Below are 23,194 nucleotides of genomic sequence, written 5' to 3' on the forward strand. Positions count from 1 at the left end.
ATGTGTGTGTGTGTGTGTGTTTGAGAGAGAGCAGGCACCATTGGGTATATGTATTACATGTGTTGCACATGCAATATCAGACTTCATATGATTCTGTGCACGTACATCAATAATCCATGATTAAATTAAATTAAAAAAACACTTGTACTTGGTATGTGTGAGTATATGGTAGCAATACATAATTGTGTGTGTGTGTGTGTGTGTGTGTGTGTGTGTGTGTGTGTGTGTGTGTGCGTGTGTGCGTGTGTGTGTGTGTGTGTGTTTGACCGAGTGTGTGTGTCCATGTACCATTGCACTGGGGCCTTTTGTAAGGGTATGTGGAATTCAGTTTTTGCATAGGTGCATTTAGTGGACTGAATACAAGTCTGCATAAATATGTGTATGTGTGTTAGTACATGCAAGTGTGTGGCAATATGTTTATATTTGATTATTAATATACATTCCCTCGCAACATGCAGGTGTGTTTGAGTTTATGTGTTATGTGTGTGTGTGTGTGTGTGTGTGTGTGTGTGTGTGTGCGGGGGGCCCCCCCACCTGTCGGTGCGCGCGGCCGTCGCGGCCCCTCGCTGGGCGAGCGAGACCAGTGTCGCTCGCGGGCGGTCGTGGCCGTGGTGGTGCGGGTAGTCGCCGCGCTCGGGCGCGTAGTGCTCCTTGTCCATAGAGGACGAGTGGTGGTGGTGGTGGTGGTGGTGGTGGGGTTGGGGGTGCCGCCGGTCCTTGGCACGCCCACGCTCTCGCTCCCGCTCCTTGGGCGGCAGGTCACCCGACTGGGTGGTGGTGCTCAGGTCTGTGCCCAGGCCTGAGGAGGAGGAGCGGGGGGAGGGTGGGTGGAGGTGGGGGTAGGGAGGCGGCACTGTGTCAATAACATGACGGAGAAAAAACTAGGGCTGTCAAATTAACGTGAAAAGGACGACGTTAAAGAAATGAACGCAGGTTAATAACATTTCACTCTTGATCCCCCCCCCCCCCCCCACTACCACCTAGCGTCGGCTTCATTTGAAATAAAAACATTACACCAGCAGAAGCGCATGTTGAATGTTATTGGAGCTATCTACAAGTTTACAAGGAATTTGCGGCATCTGCCAAAGATTAGTCTATCACAGGTGGCAGAGATTGTGGAACTGCACACGAAAACTAAACGATCCAAACTGGATCGGGGATATAAATTGCTCCATGAACAGATTATATATAAATATGAAGGTAAAGTCAGTTGGCTACCACCTAGCGTCGGCTTCATTTGAAATAAAACATTACACCAGCAGAAGCGCAAGTTGAATGCACTCCTGCCGTGAGGTCCAGGCAGGGTGGACACTGACCCGTGTCGGCGTCGGTGTAGCGTGTCAGCGACCTCTCGGAGGCGCGGTGGCTGTGGTTGCGGTCCCCGGTCGCGGCGGCGGTGCCCGTGTCGCTGGCTGCCCTCCTCGGACACCACGCGCTCCAGCGAGTAGTCGTCTAGACGCACACCTCGGCCTGAGCGCCCGTGCACCAGAGACGAGGTGGAGCGCCGCAGCGGACTGTTGTCTGTGATGGTCTGTGTGTGCGAGAGAGAGAAACAGACAGAGAGATAGAGAGAGGGAGAGAGAGAGGGAGGGAGAAAGAGAGAGAGCAAGGTAGGGGTTTCTTTCCTTTCTCTGATTTCTGAGCTAGTCAGGGTGTGGAAAATAGGAGTCAAGATATTTGTTTCTAAATAAGTATATGTACATATATATATGTGTGTGTGTATGTATGTATAGAAAAATGTCTAACACATCATCAGTTTGTGTGTTTTGTGAACAGTGTTTCTGTGTCGGTGAAGGCTTTGTCAGGTTCGTGTCCAAGGAAGCATCACCATTTAACAATCACGTCACATGACCGCAATTATGCAAGTCAAAGCCACACACCAGCCCACCCCCCTAGCACACCCCCACGCACACACACAAGCAGACAATCACATCTATCATGCTCCCCCAGATAAAGAAAGGGAGAGGAACAGAAAGAGACAGAGAAGTGCTTTTTGCAGCATGCCTTATAGAACATGCATATGCATAGTTCTACTTTTGTCCATCAATACACTTGCACATACACACTCCCTCACTCCCTCAACATCAGAGTAACTTACATACATATCTTATTACATTTTAGTAATATACATACATATATATATTGTAAATAGATACATCATCATCATCATCATCACAGGCCTCTGTAAGCAGCAGCCACTGCAACTTACACAGACACACACGGTCCCCACATTCCTGCCCCCCCCCCCCAAACTCCCCTGCATAATCAGCGCCATCCAGCCATGCACATTCTCACAAGAGCTGGCCTTTATGTAACGACACACACACACACACACACACACACACACACACACACACACACACACACACACACACACACACACACACACACACACACACAGAATTATGCATCTCTGCATGTTTGCTTCTATTTCTGCTCTTGCACATCATCTATATGCAGTGCAGTCCCACACAGATTCACATGCACCCTAAGCCTATTAATACACATGCTTGCACACATACACATATACATGTACTCCCAAACACACACACACACACACACACACACACACACACACACACACACACACACACACACACACACAAACACAGGCATTCATTGACTCCTGCAGTCTCTTTTGGGAAGCGTCTTCCCTTCACATTTGTTCCAGCATGTGGACAGAGAGTCATGCGGAGAGTCATTGCGTCAGATGCCATGCCAGGACTCACTACAGACACAAATTCGCAGCCCCCACCCACCCAACATCCTGCCCAACCCCATCCCACCCCAAGCCCCAACTCGCTGACCCCTCTCCAGCCGACTGGTCCAGCAGATCATGCTTCTGTCATTCACTGCCAAAGAGACCAAACAAAACAAAACCAAAAAACACAAACAAGCATAGCAGTCGATCGTCCACTGCAAACACCAAACGACGGGAGAGCTTGTCTGGTAGAACAGGCAGGGACATACACAAGAGGGGCGGGTGGGAGCTGGGCTAGCACCACCGGGAGAGGAGAGGAGGTAGGGACAGCAAGCAAGACAGGGACACAGAGAGGCAGAGAGAAAGACTGATTGACAGATAGATAGATAGATAGATAGATAGATAGTAGATAGTTCGACAGATAAACATTATAGATGAAAAGAGGGTGACAGAGAGAAAGAACACCAATAGAGGTATGGATGTAAAAAGAAGACGCTGAAACAATGACGGAGAGGGAGAGTCACAAGACGCTTGAACAAAGATAAATGGAGAGAGGATGAGAGGAGGAAAGGAAAGAAGAGGAGGAAGAGAGAGAGAGAGAGAGAGAGAGAGAGAGAGGAGAGAGAGAGAGAGAGAGAGAGAGAGAGAGAGAGACAGGGTACATACACTGAGGTTATTTCCGTGCGGCCTGGTTCTCCGTCGCTGCAGGACAGGCGCACAGACGGGGCGCAGAGCAGCGCAAAAAAACACACGAAGCCACACGGACACACACAGCACGGCAGAGAGAGAGAGAGAGAGAGAGAGAGAGGGAGGGAGGGAGAGGGAAAGAGAGAGAGAGAGAGAGAGAGAGAGGGAGGGATGGAGAGGGAAAGAGAGAGAGAGAGAGAGAGAGAGAGAGGAAGGGAGGGAGGGATGGAGAGGGAAAGAGAGAGAGAGAGAGAGGAAGGGAGGGAGGGATGGAGAGGGAAAGAGAGAGAGAGAGAGATGAGGGATGGAGAGGGAAAGAGAGAGAGAGAGAGATGAGGGAAAAGAAGAGCAGTGAACAGAAAAAGGGAAGAGAGGGGGGTGGAGTGCAAGCATCACAGAAGGAGAAAATAAGCGAGAGAGAAAAACGAAGGAAAGGTCAAGACAGAAAGAGAGGGATACACCAGTACAGGATTGGTCAAGTGGGAGGGTTCGTGGATCACATGGGGTGGCCACAAAAAAGAAGGATAAGGCAGGAGCAACAATCGAAGAAGCCATTAGGGGAATGGACAGCAAGGAATTATGGGAAAATGTATAGGAGAGGTGAGGAGAGGAGAGGAGAGGAGAGGAGAGGAGAGGTGAGGAGAGGAGAGGAGAGGAGAGGAGAGGTGAGGAGAGGAGAGGAGAGGAGAGGAGAGGAGAGGTGAGGAGAGGAGAGGAGAGGAGAAGGAGCCCAAAGCGTGAGATAGAGAGAGAGTTATGATGACGCATCAGGACAAAGATTGACAGAAACACATTTGGGAGGAGAAGAAGAGTGGTAAGAGAGTTGGGGGTGGGGGGGGGGGGGACGGGGACGGGGTTAGGTCACATAAGGGAATAAGGGAAACGATTGCATGAGAGGAAAGAGGAGAAGGAGGCGAGAGAAAGAAGGAGGAGGAGAGAAAAGGAGAAAGAGAGAGAAGAGAACCCAGTTATAATTGAGAGCATATGGACACATCAGAGCACATAGGTCCAGGGACTAGGAGAAAGGGTCAGGGAGCGAAGGGGCAAATTCTGCAAGGGAGGAAGGAAAGGGGGAGAGAGGGATGAAGGAGGAGAGAGGGAGAGAGAGAGGGAGGGAGAAGAGGCACGCCAGCACACTTACCGCGACGGAGTGAGAGTGAACGCTCTGGGGGACAGAGCAGCATCTGACACTATGAGTCACTGGAGAGAACACTAATAACATACACACACACACACACACACACACGCACACGCACACGCTCACTCACACGCACACACACATGCTCACTCATACATACGTACCAACATCCAAACACTATAGAACACACCCACACTATGTAAAAGAGAGTTCATTAATATATCTATGACGCTACGACTACTGTGATATGACTACCTTGGCTGTGTCCATGAAGAGATGGAGGATAAAAATATCCCAAGTATAATATATATAGTATAAATATACTCTAAGAATAAAATATATAGTATAAATCTACTCTAAGTATAATATATACAGTATACATATACTCTAAGTATAATATATACAGTATAAATATACTCTAAGTATAATATATATAGTTTAAAAATAAGTACACTGGGGCTCATCATCTGATCCTATAGGGTCCTTCAAAACTTTAATCCAATGAAGAAGCGATTAAAGTGCTTTTAAATGAGTCAGTAGTAATTAATTAAGCAAGTGGAATAGAATCCTAGACATGTTTGGCAAGAGAACTTTGGAGGACAGTTGTGGACTGAAGAAAGCCATTGACTTTCAGTTACATGGCAAAATTGGCATCATATAATAATAAATGATCATATCATTTCAATATTATTCATAGGGCTGTCAATCGATTAAAAAAAATAATCTAATTAATTACATACTAAATTAATTGCATATATGATTTTTGCTGTGAAAGTATTTTAAATATTTAAATTCAAATGAATCATTGAATAATCAGCATTAGTGACATTAAAGTTCAAAAACTCTTTTATTATTATTTTAATAATGGCCATAATAATCTATGATATGACCTAATATGCTGAGGAAATAAATTAAAAAGTGCTTCGGGAAGAATTTTTTTTTATCACATACAATGCAGAGGACTTTATTTTAATTAACACTTTATTTTTATCAACACCATCAAGCCATTTTTGAAAAGTAAATGTTCCAATCAATGATCTAGGCAGCACATTTTCTTCTCTCTCCTTCATTTTACAGTCTAATGGTTACTGACTACAACGGCTCGGGGTCAACGGTCATATGAATCGATTGATCTGCGCTATTTTTTTTAATCAGTTATTTTTTCTCAAATTAATTAATCGAAATTAATCAGTTATTTTGACAGCCCTAATTATTCACATCTCAAATTAGTGATTATATTGTGGATATTTGAACCACATATATTCTGATCAAAGAAGTTTTCAAAAGTATATTCCGAAAGAAACGCACAGCATTGCTTATACACACAGACACACACACACATACGTTTGTGTGCTTCATTCACACACATTTCCTCTGCACACTCACTCACACACACACACACACACACACACACACACACACACACACACACACATACAAACTCACATACCCAAAGCTCTAAGAGAATGAAATTGTATGAGTTATGTGTATTCATGTGTGTGCATGAGAGAGAGAGACAGACAGAGAGAGAGAAAGTGTGTGTGTGTGTGTCTGTATGTGTGACTTGTTAATATGCTGTATACACATTAAGGTACTGCATATAATGTATGATTTTTTCCTGACATACTTCCATGTCTTCCAGTGTGGTCTCCCCCATCAAGCTCAGACCACAGCATGCACCCGACACACCAAGGCTTTACTGTGAGTGAGCTCATGAAATGTTAGGGGCAAAACACCCACACACACACACACACACACACACACACACACACACACACACACACACACACACACACACACAATCGACTTGCCCTACACACATTGACATTCAAATATGCACCTATGACCATATGCACCTAGGGCCATCTAGGCACATACACTCACAAACACACTGCCAATCAGGGAGGTGACAGGAGAGGAAAGTGTTTGTGATGAGCCACTTAACCTCCTGCTTCAGCCTCAGCTTCAGCTTAAGCTTTAGCATGTTAGCATTGTTCATGCCAGCGCATTAGGATGCACCTGTCACCTTCCTGGACAGAGCTGGAAGCGCAGTAGGCTACAGGCTGTTTTCCATCGCAGGAACTCATGGACTGTGTTAGGGCATCCTGTTCTGACCGCAGGATCTGCCCCTGTTCTAAAACTGTGGGGTGGCACTTACAGGGATGGCAATTGTGATGGCAGTGATGACAGTGATTGGTTAAACACAATATGACAAGTGGAAGACAAGTGGGAATGAGGAGCACTTGTTCTTTGCGGAGTCAGCATGTTGAGGTCACTGAATGAACACATAGGCAAAGTGTCATTAGAAACACAGGCTTTAATCCATCAACAGCAGTGCTGCTATATCTTCATTTGTCAAGAAATTAAACTATGAAGCCATTTCATGGAACATTAGCAGCCAAGTTCAACGGCCTTGGACTAATACAAATGTTATCTTTAACATAACCTTTCATAGTTTTATAGTTTAGCAGACAAATGTTGGCGGTGCTGCTGGAAATAATATGATAATATATGATATGATATGATATACAGTATATATATATATATATATATATATATATATATATATATATATATATATATATATATATTATATTTTATAGAGTTCAGAGTTGAAGCCAAGGAAGTCTGGTCCTTCACACACTGCACTGAAGACAGAGAGACTGGAAGGGCTGGTTAAGGGGACTGTTCCTGTGAAGGACGATGTCTCCTGGGAAGTGCATGGGTTCCTACAATGGAAAAGACTGCCTTATGGGGCCGCTACAGTAGCCATTCAACCAAGGCAATGGATGGCAGGGTGGATCTAACCAACCAAGGCAGATGGTGATTAGTTGATATCGAGATCTTTTTTTTTGTGGGGGGGGGGGGGGGGGGGGGGGTAATCTGGCTGAGGAAAGGTAAGGACAAGCAAGGGAACGGAGAGAGTGACAGAGAAAGAGGGAAGGAATGAGAGAGGAAGAGGGGGATGAGGGGAGAAGAAGGGAAGGGAAAGCAGGGGAGGGGGCAGAGGGTGGAATGAAAGTGCTCACTTGGTTGTCTGCTGAGAGGCGGGGCATGGAGATGGTCCGCCCATGCCCTTCCATTGGGTGATAGGACTCAGTGTCCGAGTAACCGTCCCGCCCCATCTCACTCATCTCTACCGTCTGCGGGAAACAGAGCGACAGCGCGGTCGGCGGCCGACGTTGCCATGGGAACACTTGTGTCTTGTCTGTATGTCTGTATGTAAGTGTGTGTGTGTGTGTGTGTGTGTGTGTGGATGAGAGTGCACTAGTCTCCATGTGTACAGGTTTTTGAGTGTGTGAGTGTGTGAGTGTGTGTGTGTGTGTGTGTGTGTGTGTGTGTGTGTGTGTGTGTGTGTTTCACATAGAGTGTATATGAGGACACTGACATAGCCCATGGGCTATGAGACGACAATAGCAGAGACAAGGAGAGCTGAGGGACTAGAGAGGCTTGGAACAGTTCAACAGACAGAGAGGATGAGAGGACAAATGAAGAGAATGAGAGAGGAACAGAGAGAGAGAAAGAGATAGACAGAGAGAGAGTGGAGAGAGAGAGAGGGAGAGAGATAAATGAATGTGAATGGAAGAATGGTGTGGTATGAAAATACAAGCATGGTAAGTGCTTTTGACAGAGATACCACATAGACCAATGCCCAACAACCATCATGTGTGTGTGTGTGTGTGTGTGTGTGTGTGTGTGTGTGAGAGTGAGAAAATGTGTGTGTGTGTGTGTGTGTGTGTGTGTGTGTGTGTGTGTGTGTATGTGTGTGTGTGTGTGTGTGTGTGTGTGAAAGAGAATATGTGTGTATGAGTGTGTGTGTGTGTGTGTGTGGAAGGGGGGGCACAGAGGTGGAAGGGTGAAGGTTTAGGAGTGTGCAGTCAGTGGACGGCCACAGTGAAGTGGTTGGACAAAGTGCAGGACAACCATGCCCAATGGTGTTCAGAGTGACACACACATACACGCACGGAAGCACACACACACACACGCACACACACACACACACATACACACACACACACACACACACACACAGGCCCACAGAGGCCTCAAAACACCACCTCCAACCATGCAGTCCACAGAGTAATGCACTGACACACAGGACAGTGCTCTGGCTGTGAGAGTGTGTGCATGTATATGTGTGTGTGTGTGTGTGTGTGTGTGTGTGTGTGTGTGTGTGTGCGTAAGTGTGTGAGAGTGACATTGTCATATTCCTGAATCATATTTTCTGCAGCTGAATCACCTAGTAATACATGTGAAGGAATGGAGAGATGACATATTGCTATTACAGCTTTGGAGCATGACTCTGTGTGTGTGTGTGTGTGTGTGTGTGTGTGTGTGTGTTACCTGTGGATTGTGACGGTTGTCGCGGGTGTCATCAGGGTAGGGCTGGTCGGGGCTCCAGTTGCCCGTTTTCTGGAACATTTCCTGGTCTTTAGCCGTCACCCAGGACTGGCTCTCTGTCATGTCACCCACAGGAGGTCTGCCACCGAAACACAACAGTCAGTGGCCACTCCACAACACACACACACACACACACACAACCACACACAACCACACACACACACACACACACACACACACACACACACACACACACACTTCCTGAAAATGCTAATAATAATGCAATAGTTCAAGTCACAGACAGACTAACACACACAGAAAGGTCACAAAACTGATAGTCACAGAAAGCGAGGCCACCTGAAAGAAAGCAGAAGAAAAGAAAACAACCAGCAAGAGGAAATAAAAGACAGAAATAAAAGCAACAGCAACTGTAACACCAGCAACCACTTAGAGTTGTGAGGAAAAAATGAATAGAAAATAGAATGTGTAGAGTGTAGAATAAGAACTCAGGTAGAAGTAGAAGTAGCAGCAAATCAGGAAGAGGAAGTGAAAAAGGAAAAGAGGCGGGGCAAGAGGCGGACCAATGTACTCACAGACTGTTGATTGGCTCCTGCTGAATCTGGGGGACCCCGTTGACCCCCGGTTGTCCCCCTTCCTGGGTTGGGGATGGCTCCATGAGCTGAAACATTAACGGCGTTCGGTTCTGTGTGAGATACGACATGGCCGACGGGCTGGGGTCAGACACACCCATGCAAACACGAGGGAAAGAGCTGGGGGTAGCTCACACAACCAATCGGTGAGCAGAAGGAGAGCATCCTTCTGCAGACAGTTGGTTGGTGGTGGTGGTGGGAGGAGGGGGAAATCAGAACAGCACAAGCATTCCATTTTTTTAACATTCTTAGAAAGGGATGCGCTGTTTGAAATTTTTGTTTTGGTATTGTGCTGGCATAGAATGGTATTGTAGTGCATCTTCCATTCCAGCCTCTCATACCAGCCTATGGTTGGCACGGGCAATGTCCCTTTGGGCAAAACACTGTGTGCTCTGCTTCACTAAAGGTGACTTTTTTCCTTACGGGTGCATTCAGCACGCAGCATTTCCATGATTGTGAGTGATCACCGGTCAAAATCAAATTGGGGTACTTTTTTTTTCTTTATACCCTGAGAACACACAGACCGTGGTTAGCCAAAAGGTTCACAGCCAGATCTTCAACTCAACATCTCAACAACCTCAACCATGATCACAGTCCAGAGACAGTCCAGGCAGTGGGTCACACACAGAGGAAGAGAGAAGAAGCCATGTTAGAGAGACGCTTAGGACCAAACCGGTCAAGAGTTTTGACCTGTTCACTTGAGCCACTCAGACGGTCAAGACCTCAAATCGTCAGAGGAGTTAGAGGGAAGCAGGGCAGAGAGGAAGTCGGAAGAGTTCAAGAAGACAAAATGAAAGGGATGAAATGATATAACATGTAACTAAGAGTTGGAAGATTAACAGCCAGAAGGTAAAGAGGTGTGACACAGGACAAGGGTTAAGACATCTACATTACAAACAAAGACACCAAAGACGAATAGTGAGAAAGAGAGACAGACAAATAGAGAGAGAGAGAGAGAGTGGGAAGAGAGAGAGAGAGTGTGTGTGTGTGAAAGAGAGACACAGAGAGAGAGAGAGAAAGAGAGAGAGAGGGAAGGAGAAAGCCAGAGCAAGAAGATAGATAGATAGATAGATAGATACTTTATTGATCCCCAGGGGAAATTCAAGGAAAGAGAGAGAGAGAGAAAGAGAGAGAGAGAGAGAGAGAGAGAGAGAGAGAGAGATCTCATTGAGATGTGTAAAAACAGACAACCAGAGAGGAGGGCTGATATCCCACATGTGGTGACACAGACAAGGAAGCAGAGAGGGGTTCCACAGGAGGATAGGGGGTCAGAGGAAGGCGGGGCTCCTGCCATGCCACACCCACACAGGCCACCACCACCAGCACAGATGTTGAGAAGAGTCTGGAGCACGGAACTCATACGCGTTCTATACATGGAATGTCATGAGGGTATGAGGGCGGGCTGGGCACAGACTTTTGGACATACAAACCAAATGGGGCAGTACACCTGCTGAGCACTGTCAGTGACATGGGGACAGTCAGGAAGAGACACTTGGACACACATCACCACATACAGCAGAACCAACCGCCATCCACTTGCCCATTGAACAGTGCAGTATCAACACTCCATAAAGATCAGTCTATACTACACCACTATGACTTGGTGCTTTTCTCTTTGATCATGATCAGCTTTAGAGCACCTCCTAGTGGAGATATGGGTACTGCACCTTGGGCAAGTGAATGAAGCATTCAGAACACATACACATATAAAGAGGGGGGGGGGGGGGGGGAAGAAACAAGACACTGACAAACGGCCATGTTGCATCATCATCATCATCATCATCATTGTATATGCAGTATAATGTTACAGTAGAGTAATCTTGGTTATCTCAATCCAGTTCTTCTACATACCTTTTAAAACCTCTCATACATTGTTTAAGGGGGATCAGGAAGTCCAGGAGAGGGTTGAAGCAGAGGGAGCAAGTTGGCTTGCTACTACAGCGATAAAGCTGGACCATATAACTTCCATAGGTAAGTAGTGGAAAGATAATACGTAGGGTAGTTAAACACTGAAGAAGAGGATGCCCTTAGGCTTACTGCTAGAGCTACTGGTTTGGAGATGCAGCTTCAGGAGGGCTTACCTTTAAGGGAGCAACTGTTAGCCTAGCTAAGCCAACCTAGCTAGCTACTGTAGATAAGTAAATGCTAAAGTAGGCAAACTAGCTTAGCAAAGCAAACTGGATCAAATTAACACTGTTCTAGCATTAACCTGTACTAAGTTAGCGTGCTGCTTGTTTGTCAAGGTGTGTCTATTCTAGATTTAACATAGCAAACATATATGAGATAAGTTAGCTCAAATATGTCCCTGCTACCGGGACAGGCTTCTGAGAGAGGCGTGCAAGGGGTCCTTGCTGCTGAGAGGGCAAAAGGGAAAAGGGTTGCAGGTTGGGGCAAGATAGGGTGGGACAGTTTAGGGAGGGGGGGGTACAAACCGGTACCTGCTCCTCACGGAGAGCCTGGAGCCTTTTGGCCTTGCTCTGGCGGTAGTACTCCATGATCATCATGGCCGCGTAGATCTTCCCCACCGTCAGGTCTGTCGCTGCTGAGAAACGGACAAGTTACCCTGCACGATTAGACGGGGCGAGATGGGACCCTGAGCCGTGGGGGGTATGGGGGTGGGAGACAAGGCATGCCACAAACACCAACACCAAAACAGAGACCAAGACATGTACAGGTAACATGTAGTATACAACTCAGGGCTCAACATTAACTTTTAAAAGTGGTTAAAAGTGGTTGCCAAGCATGATGTTTTGGTTGGCAAAGCTAACCAAACCTGGTTGCCACTTGTAACAATTTGGTAGCCGAGGGCAACCAGGCAACCATTAATGTCGAGCCCTGTATACATCACACAGACACGTACGTATACATCACTGTAACACAGTACGGGGACATGTACAGCACAGTCTTAACAGAGTTACGATATAGTTACGATATAGTACGCCACAGTGCGGAGTCTTTTCACAGGCAGATCTTTTCTGCAGCATCTACCATCTAGTGACTCTTATCTCTACCGAGTACAGGCTACAAGGTGGACTATACGCTGGGTGGACTCGAGAGCCGTTTCACCATGACATGGCGTCACCGTAGTGAGCGGGCACAACTGCTGCCATTTTCTGTAGTTGCTTTCTTCAAGATTGGAGCTCAAATTTTTCTCAAGACTCCAGATTAGCATCTGGAGTTTGAGTAGAACATCAAACATATATTGAAGGAGAAAAAAAAGTTTGAGCTTCAGAGGGGTAAGAATATTAACCTATTCTCTCTGAGCTAATATACAGTGACTGAGCCTAATGGTGAAACAGCTCAAGATTCTCCAGACTTCAACATACAACAATGTAAATAACTCAAACAATACTTCTGCCACTATCACTACTACTAGTTTCACTATTTGTATTACTAAAAGTGCTTATAGGACTCAATAAATAATAGCAAGCAAAACATAGACTTGATTTTGTAAAACTTTGTAACCAACTAACTATGACTATCCATGCATTAATAGCTACCTTTAAGAACATCTTAGCTCATCATGCCACAATAGTAACTACTGTACATCTACAGTATTATATCAGTAGTAGCCTATATAAACATGCGCTTAACATTTATCATATGCATATATATATAAATATATATACATTTATTTTAAACTATATATTACTCTACATATTTCAGGTAATCATATACTGCAAGCTGTTTCGAGGCCAAGGCTATCTGTTAATTCATGTTAGCCAGGCTTTTCCTTTAAGGAGCTCTGGGTCTGTTAGACTGCTATGCTAGGACCCTACATCCTGAAGTGAAAAGACTTCTATAGAGGAACTGTCTATAGGAAGGCACCCCCTGATAACAGGCCACGGAGAGAGAGAGGGCATCAGGAAGAGGACTGAGGGGCAGCAGAGGGGTAAACCAGAGGAGAGATGAGGGCCAGAGGGGGCACAAGTGGGAGAAGGGGCAGCGGTTCACCAGCTGTCTGTGCCAGTATGAGTGATGTGGCAAGGAAATGGGAGTCCTACATATTTATGATGTGATCTGTGGAGTTTTGAAAGGACAATCCATGCAAGGGGGGTTCACTTCCTTGGTATCTAAAACCCAAGAAAAATAACATGCATTCAGATATCAGGATAGGCTAAACTTGAGGGGAGGGAAGGTTGATCTTTTGCTGATCAATTAATCACATGACAGTGTTAAACTGTGATTAAATAGTAGCAATACTAGCATTAAGACAATAATACTCGACTCGCCATTACTGCCTTGCAAGTTATCTGCACTAAACATCACCTTGAAACATACAAGTAACTATCAGCATCTGTTAAACTCTTCCATCCATTATCATGCAACTATAAGGGCAAAGGGGTTGTTTGTACAGGGTACACTGTAAAATGAATCAGCATGCACCAGTACCTATGTGCTCACACATACGGAACAAGTATGTGTAACTGTATGCTCACGACTACTTAGCTTAGCTGTCATGTAGTCAGCGAATAACAGTCAACATAAGGCAACTGACAAAATAAGATATACTGTGCATTCTACAATGACCGGTGAGCTGGGATGCATTCATTCAACAAGATGAAGGGAAGAGGGTGGGTCACAGAGTGAAAAGAAGAACTTCAGAAGCATCTGATACAGAGAGAGAGAGAGAAAGAGAGAGGGAGGGAGAGAGAGAGAGAGAGGGAGAAAAGGAGGGAAGTAGACCTCCAGGACTAGCCTAAGTGCTAAAGAGCTAAATTAGCAGAGAAAGATACATCTGGTCTATACAGATACAAAGCTTGATTAAGTGAGATAGAGCTAGATTAGCTTTCGAGGAGAATAGACCTACATTATCGGACAGATAAAGAGCTAGATTGCTTTAGGAGAGGCCGCATTAGATTACCAAAGGGAGCTAAGAACCACTTCAGCTGAGTGACACAGATAGAGATTAACAGATAGACACAGAGCTGGATTTAGCAGAGAGAGATAGAGAGGGGAGTTGAGGGTGGGTGAGGTGGGCTGGAGGGGTATTGGGGTGGGGTGGAGGGGTATTGGGGCAGCAGGCGGGAGGTCGGGGGAGCCTGATCAGAGGGTGCCGAGCGGTGAGTGGTGCTGGCTGAGAGAAGCTGTCCTCGGATGAGTGGTGATATCGTCACGGTCGGTCGCAGCGGGGCCGGCCGGCCGGCTGGAGGAGGAGGAGGGGAGGGCCGCCGGCCGCGCGCTGCTGTGTACAAACCCTTGTGCAACTTACACTTGTGCGGAGTGACCAAGAGGTCCAGGTGCTTCTGGGACAGGTTGGGCCAGATGGCCATCATCTCCTTGCGCAGCTCTGCATCCATCTGATGTTTGTCTGCGCCCCCTGGGGTAGGTGGGTGGGTAGCGATACCGACACACACACACACACACACACGAACACACACACGCACACACACACACACACACACACACACACACAGACACACACAGAGGCCAACACATATACACGTGGCAACAGACATACATACGCACAGTAGCACACACATACACATGAACAGAAGCATTTGTGCACAAACATACCACAAACACATCCACAAACATATGGTTTAGATATGCATACATACAGACACAGATACACACACAAACCACACGTATAGAAACACAGGCCCACAGACATACACACCCACCCACACAGACAGACAGACAGACCCACAGACACACACACACACACACACACACAGAGAGAGCATGCAGATACACATAATATAATTACCAAAGTGATCAAAAAAACACAATTAGTTGTACATACATTCAGAAACACACACAAACACACACATGCACACACACACACACACACACACACACATGGATATTTCTTTAATTATCATGAGCAATCTGTGGGGCATCTTTTGACATACCACGTTTAGTGGTATCAAATATGACAAAATCAAATTCAAACTGTGATCTTGTAGATACTGTAGAGTAGGCTAGGCTACTAGACAACTCCAGGTTAGGAGGTAGTTTAAAATGAAACCAAACACACAGAGCAGTGAGAAAATCAAACTTGTACGGTTAAAAAATAAGTGACAGAACGTTAGAGCTTCAGAGAGGAGGAAAAGAAAGAGAGTGGGGGGCGGGGCTGGAAAAGGTCCCATCATACCCTTTGCAATCTTGATGTCCAGGGCAGTACGGATCAAGGCCATGAGAGTGGAGTTGAAATGCACCGAGTTGTCGTCGGCGACCGGCAAGTCCATGCGCAGCAGCCTCTGTGGACAGGCCAACCAGTGGGCTCGGTGAGCGTTCGGGGCGGGACAACAGTGGAAAGGCAAGTACCCCTGAACCCCCCTCAGGGGCAGCTTTGGGGTACGGCATGGGGGCAGTGGGGGGGGTGGGAGAATAGAGGGACGGCAAGGAGGAGCTCAACAGACTAACAGCCCCCAGTCACTTCCACTCTGGATTAACTGCCAGTGATGTTCAAATCTCTAAATGTCTGATGTGGTCTCAGACTTCTGCAATCTACCAGCAGTGTCATGCCTGTGCATCTCATTGGCACCTTTCTGTATGTCCAGGATAGTCTGACAGTCCTGATTTCAATGGGTGTCATACTCCAAGATCAACCGAGGATAGGATATTCATATCTCAGTCTAACTGATATCTGTGAGGGCTGGGGATCACATCAAAATGCCACGACAAAAAATGGCCCCAGACCAAACCTACACTACACCCCCCCCGCCCAACAATGCCGATGTGTGAATAGCTGTGTGGCTGTCATTCACACATTCTTGTTTGCACAACACACAAAGACAGGTACAGTGAGTAGCTCCGCGCACCCACCTCTTAACACCGCACCAAAGACACACATCTCAATTAAGAAGCTTAATTGGAGCCCTCACAGATTAAGAGAGATGCTAGCCTACTGATGTTATGGTCTGCACTTATTGCGGAGGAAGTGACCTTGTTGGCTGGGGCACAATTGTTTTAAGCTCCCCCTTACGATCAACTCATCTAGACATTTCATACCTCCACCAATGAGTGAACAGGGGTATAAAAAAAAAATCAAAGCCTTTCGTTGAAAACAGACGGTTTTTTTTGTTATATGCCTGTTGTCACTCATTGGGAATTACCTTTAATTTGTCAAAAAGAAAGTCATGAACATGACGGCGCTCACAAACAAGCACATGGCATGGCATTAGTGTGTGCGAGTGAGTGAATATGGGTGGTGTGTGTGTGTGTGTGTGTGTGGCCGTTTTCAAGCTCGTCCGGCAAACCACTCACAGGTCACGTTAGCAGCGGCGGCACTAGTAGCAGCAGTGACAGCTGGCAGCCGACCTCGAGACGACCAAAGTTAGCGCAAGACGCCACGCCCTCAGCTCAACCATGCAACAGAGCATGCAAGTGCGCCCATCCCATCCCACCCCGCCCCCCCCCATCCCACGAACGTGCAGCGTGCAAAAAGGCATGCTCCCCCCTCCCCCTGCCCCTGTTCATAGCACCAGCAGTCGTGCAGCCGCGCACAGAGTATCATCTTCATTGCCTCTTTTCTTTCTTTGGTGGCGTAATGTTGGCTTGTGATCAATGTGTCTTTGTTTGGCGTCTTTCAGGCTTATTGGGGTGGGGGTGGGGGGGAGGGGCTGGGTCCCTGGTTGGTGGTCTTCAGTAAAGGAAATAGTTGAAAGGTAATGTCTGGCAGTATATCCAAATTGATCTCATCTCTTGCAAAGCTTAATGGGTGCAGTGTCTTGGAAAGGAAAGTCTTTGTTTGGTAAATGAGTGGCATTCTCTTAATAATACATTTTATTTATTAAGGGAAGAAAGGTAAGTTTTATCTGTTTTTTTTTTTTTTTAAATCTTTGCCTCTTTGGAATCGAGCAGGTGTAGGAAGGTAGGTAGCATAAAAGGAAAAACAGGTAGAGTAGTTAGTGTAGTTAGACTGGAAGGCCATGGAATGGAGTCACACAGATAAAAGGAGAGAAAGGAGACTGAAGGGGCATGATCTGAGATGGCAAATATGGACAAAGAGAGGAGGAGAAAGAGAGAGCCGGAGAGGAAGAGAAAGAAAAACAGAGATAAGGAAAAGAAAAGATAAGATGACCTGATATACTGTACTTAGTTAGTTTCCCACCCTATTTCAACAAATATGTTGTCTTTTAATTGTTGCTTACAGATAGCCCCTTTCAAACCAAAACTCTTGTTTGTTTTCACACACAGCAGTGCGTTCTATTTTCCTTTCTGCATCTCTTATCAACATAACACAATTTACCCAACACTAACTAACGACCGACACAACAAAAACAAGTGTTGAGCAACAGGTGGGCTATTATTCTCTATTCAGTGCACAGTCAACAGCTAGCATGCTAAATCATTCACTAAATTTTTATTTAAGTTTATTGAGTGAAAACTTTAGTTGTTATTAAACAAAAAAAAGCCAGAAAACAGGCTCAGTTGATATAACGTAGCTTTGTAAGTCTAAAAATCTATTTCTATATTAACTAATATGGACAGATATAAATATTTTGTCGCATCACCGAAAATCACCGACCTGAAACTTAATGTCCGGAACTGGTCATTGTGTGATTCTTAGCTATTAGCTATCTTAGCCTAATAAGGGACCAAAAAAGATGCTACATTCTGGACAATATGTGAATGTAGGCTAATAAATGTCCGGCTGGTGAGATTTTTCTTTTCTCAGCTATATCTTCTCAAAACTCTGAACTCTACAGCCATCTTGGCTAAATTAGCAAAATGATCAACTTCTCATATGAACAGCATTTAGATTTCTAGGTAATTCCTTGGATTATAGTTTGGTGTGAAAGGGGTTTGACAAAAGATTATGGAATGCAGACAAGGAGACTCAAACCGAATTGATTCTTCAAATGCTAAATGGGAGGTTGACTTTGATGATCTGCTATCAAAATTAAGGTCAAGACGTGAAACAAAATGTGGAGAGCTATATTACAGATATAAAGCAAAAAATGTGTTACAAACAAAAGCCTAAAATAAGTGTATTATCAGAAGTATTTTTTGGTGAAATGCTAAATTACTGCACATTCTTGTTTGAAATAAAATCATTTAGTCTAACACTGATTTTGTCAGCCTAATAGGGACAAGGCTGAGTTTGGTAGTTTGAAAATATTTTTTCACTTTTATGTTTTCACTTTATTTTGGCTTCTGTTGGTCAATCATTGCATTTGTGGTAAGAGATGGATGGCACTACAGCTCCGTGGTGTATTACATTAGCCCACATAACACTATGGGCAGGTGGCACGCTTAGTTGGAGGCACCTCACGTAAGAAAACGCCTGCCCTTAACAGTTTTTAGTGTCCTTGTAGTCACAGTAACCTTAGCAGGCTACTTAAGGCATGCTAGGTATCAATTGCTAATTTTCAAATAAGGTATCTTGGCTCCTCGGCCCAGGATAAGGGACCAGTGGAGATGCAAACATATTCCTATTTTTAGAGATTAAATGAGGATCCAGAATCCACCTCTGATGCACATGACAGGGCGTGTCATATTTATCAAGAACTTACACCATGGCAACTACTGGTACTTATAGTCCCAAAAAAACAAAAACAATCAATGATAAGATGACCCATTGAGTTTTATATACACAACAGGCAGAAAGACAGACAGACAGACACTCAGACTGAGAGATAGACAGACAGACAGAGAGACAGACAGACAGACAGAGAGATAGACAGACAGACAGAGAGAGAGAGAGACAGACAGACAGAGAGAGGGGGATAGAGAGACAGAGAGAGGGACAGAAAGATAGAGGGAGACAGAGGAAAACAGCAGAAGAGAGAGAACAGAAAGAGTGATAGAGAGAATGAGAAGAAGTGAGTGACAGAGAGAGATAGGGAAAGGAGACAGATTGGAACTGCATTGACAGAGGAAAACAAAAGGACAGGTGGAAAACTGATTTGATTGTCGTGGTTCTGGTTGTGGACTTCCCATAAAAGGAAATAAAAAGAAAAACAATGGACAAACAAGACAGGGCTTTCTCTTGCCGTAACCACTAACTCTAGCTACTGGTGTCTATGGCACTATGGGTTAGGCGCCCTCCTAAACTCACCTGTTTCTTATGACCCAGAGGCTGATGTTAACATTTCTGGGTACAATCATATACATCATAGCTATATGACTACACTAGTCTGTGTACGTTTGATTCTATGTACGGTAAGTATTAATTATAATGTAATGTATGTGTATCTGTGTGTGTGTGTGTGTGTGTGTGGGTGTAGGTGTGTGTGCCATCCACAGGAGGGAGAGACTCAGAGGCCCAAAGACACACACCCCTTCCCGGTCCTTCTGTACACGCACACGCGGGCCTTGTTCAACACTACTGAGACTTTGTGCTTCCCTATAGAGGGACCCTGTCTAAGGGAAATATAAGCCTTCTAAATGGAGCTAGCTAATTCACTCACATTAAAGCGCTCACTTTAATGCAGATTCTCGGGGTCATCTGTAATAAATTAATATCACTCCATAAGTATCTGTGATGACATCTGGCCTCCTGTATTGCTGCAAGGTCATAGGTTTGAGGGTGAAATACGGCAGGGGATCACTGGTTTCCATAGGGTGTTTGCATAACGTATGGTGAGAAAGCTACCCTGACTGGTATGGGGGATGTAGTAGCTGTAGGTTTCTGGCCCGTAAGCACGGTGCAGAAGGGCTGGCAAGGCACCTTCCGCCCTGTTCCCCCTCTCCTGTGGATGTGGGCATGAACTCCTCCGACTGGCTAACGGCTAAACACTCTTCAATTCCCCCCACAGCTTTCAGCACTTCCCAACGAAAATAAACCAACAAACAAACAAACAAACGGACAAGAAATGAAAGGAACAAATGAAAACCCCCACATAGAAGATAACAGCGCTCACCAACCACACCAACACTAACAGAGAACGGACAGAGTATAATTAGGATATCTTTTTTTTTTTTTTTCTCGAGGGTGGCGTTTTTGGCGCCCCCTTTAGGCTGTACGATATTATTACGGGCAGAGCCCTCTCTACCTTGTAAGCCACCCGCGCCGGGCACCTCTTCCCCAGGCCGAGCGGCGGGCACATGTGTCTTAGCATCTGATACATATCACTGTAACTGATCCTGCCGCTGGCAGGAGCCCACCGGTGACAAACAAGAAAACAACCAAACCCAAACAAAAATACGCCAAAAAAACGACAATGACAACAAACAGACAACAGGGGAGGGGGGGAGGGAGGGGGGGGGGCGACGAACGACAGGAGATATCCATGAGGAAGGGGGTAGGAGGAAGGGAAGGGGGGGGGGGGTGCAGACGACATACAACAGATAGGTGTGTGATGGACAAACATGGGGTGGGGAAGGGAGGAGGAGGAGAGAAGGGAGGAGGAGGAGAGAAGGGAGGAGAAGGGGGTGGAGATACACAAAAGAGGAGAAGCAAAAACACAGAGGTTATTTGTTTTGGTTGGTTATAGGTTGGGGACACTGAAGATTGGCCAGCGTATTTGTTGTCTCTCTGCATGTGTATGCGTGTGTGTGTATACTTAAAGCTTTTTTTTTTAGGTTTCCTTTGCTCTAGGACACAAGAAAAAACAGAACAGGAGGGGGGGAGCGGATGTGTGTGTGTGTGTGTGTGTGTGTGTGTGTGTGTGTCAAAAGTATTTAGTTTCGGTCAGTAAAACACCATTCTATGTGAGCTGCACAGTGTGATAGAAAATAGAACAGAGAGAGAGAGAGAGAGAGAATTTGAGAAAACAAGAGAAGTAGAGAAAAAGAGAGAAAGGGAGAATGAAGGTGAGATAGAGAAAAGAGAGAAAAGAGAAGAGAATAAGGGCCCTCACATAGAACAGCAGTGGAGCTTTTCAGAAACAGGCAAGTGGTCAAAGCACCGCTGCTCACGGACGTGTGTGAGTTGTGCGAGTGAGTAGGTGAGTGAGTAGGTGAGTGAGGAGGTGAGTGAGTAGGTGAGTAAGTAAGTGAGTGAGTAAAGTGAGTGAGTAAAGTGAGTGAGTAAAGTGTGCACAATGGCCAAGTCACGTCAATGCAGTTTTCTGTCCCCCTGCCACCCTTCCCATCAATCAAGAACAAAATGCAACGCTGCTATACCCAAACTGCCAAGGCAATGGTAAGACAGCAAGCATTCAAAAATATACAAAAGGAAGGAACAAACTAACAAACAAACAAACAAACAAACCCAATATTTCAAATGAACTACTAAAAGAGGATGGATTGTTTTTGTTGATTTGAATAAACAAACAAACAAATGAATTGTCGTGAGGCCTGGTTTTTCATTGGCAGTGCAAGTCTCATGCTTCTCTCGACACGTGTCTGCATAGTCCCACACATTCGCTTGTCTGTATTTTCATTTCATGTCATATCAGAGTGCAGAGAGAGAAATGGCTGTGAGAAAAAATGAACCGCTGAACAAAACAAAACAAAACAAAAATATATAGATATATTGAAAACCACTTCATGTTCAAATGTTTTTAAAAAAAGGACTAAACAAACGCAAACTGTGAGGAGGAAAAAACAAAAATGATAAAAAAAGAAGGAAAAAGCGACATTCATTCCAGTCTTCAAAATGCGAGCAGTGAGGTTAAGACTTTGGTTTTTAGTGGTGTCCAAACCTTGCAGGCCACTCTATGTGGACATTTCTTGCCCAGACCAAGAGGGGGGGTCGATTACTCGTAATAAACTGTACATATCCTTGTAATGAATGCGCCCGCTGCAAGAAGAATACAGGGTGGTTAGAGGAGGCAGACACAGAGAGAGAGAGAGAGAGAGAGAGAGAGAGAGAGAGAGAGAGAGAGAGAGAGGGAGAGAGAGATAGAGAGAGAGGTGAGGAGAGAGAGAGAGAGAGAGAGAGAGAGAGAGAGAGGGAGAGAGAGAGATAGAGAGAGAGGTGAGGAGAGAGAGAGAGGGAGAGAGATAGAGAGAGAAGTGAGGTGAGGAGAGAAAAGGGGGAGAGAAAGAGAGGGAGAGATGGAGGGAGCACAGAGAACAAGAGTGAAAAGTAAGGAAAGCACACACGCAAGCACTCACACACACACACACACACACACACACACACACACACACACACCTTACATAATCACAAAATCACAGGCCCTCTCTCCCAACAAGAGGAGGGACAGAGGAGAAGGGGAAGACTCCCGGTGCAGTTCCACCCAGTTCTGTCTGAATGCTCTAGAACATTCTAGAACTTTCTAGAAGAATGGGACTAAAGTGGCTTGAAGGGAAAACAAAGTTCTGATACGCTGTTGCCAAAGGACTTCCTAGGTGACCGTGCACGATGAGAGACGTCTCTCATCTCTGGCAAAAAGGAGCAATGACTTAATTGGACTGCATACAGGCAACAGAACTAACACAGTGTTGTTCCCCTTTGTGCGTTCAGGTCAAAATACAGACTGGTGTATTTTGCGTCACAGCTATTGTATGCAGAGGGGGGAGGTCGAGAGGCTCAAGCTGCCGTAGCTGGGTCGGTTCATGAGGATGTCTGCCATGCAAACCTCAGCGAGACACGGAGCGAGAGAGAAGGAAACGCAAACGTAATGAGAGAATTAAGTCATTGTGCGGTAGAAGTATTGCCATGCGCAGGGTCTGCCATCTCACTCACTCACTCACTGTCTTTCACTGCCTCATTTTTTATTCTTTCTTTCTTTCTTTCTTTCATGCTATATTTCATCCTTTACTCTTTCGTCTGTCCATATTTGGCTATGTCTGCATGCATGCATGCAGGTGCATGTCTGGTCCATTTGTCTTGAG

The 23,194-nt window shown here is 45.6% G+C and overlaps 1 protein-coding gene across 1 annotated transcript in view; it reads right to left on the reverse strand.

Moving 5' to 3' along the window:
• cacna1ab (calcium channel, voltage-dependent, P/Q type, alpha 1A subunit, b) overlaps positions 1–23,194 on the reverse strand; it is a 59,833-nt gene that overhangs the window by 2,137 nt on the left and 34,502 nt on the right. Inside the window, 14 exon segments of the mRNA XM_042102731.1 lie at positions 535–561; positions 563–596; positions 598–799; positions 1,317–1,368; positions 1,370–1,531; positions 3,368–3,403; positions 7,556–7,669; positions 8,871–9,006; positions 9,461–9,570; positions 11,956–12,059; positions 14,730–14,837; positions 15,615–15,720; positions 22,057–22,104; positions 22,106–22,154. Of these exon segments, the coding sequence (XP_041958665.1) occupies positions 535–561; positions 563–596; positions 598–799; positions 1,317–1,368; positions 1,370–1,531; positions 3,368–3,403; positions 7,556–7,669; positions 8,871–9,006; positions 9,461–9,570; positions 11,956–12,059; positions 14,730–14,837; positions 15,615–15,720; positions 22,057–22,104; positions 22,106–22,154 (1,288 nt within the window).

Source organism: Alosa sapidissima, chromosome 9, assembly GCF_018492685.1.
Source record: "Alosa sapidissima isolate fAloSap1 chromosome 9, fAloSap1.pri, whole genome shotgun sequence".
In the NCBI taxonomy this organism is placed as follows: Eukaryota; Metazoa; Chordata; class Actinopteri; order Clupeiformes; family Clupeidae; genus Alosa; species Alosa sapidissima.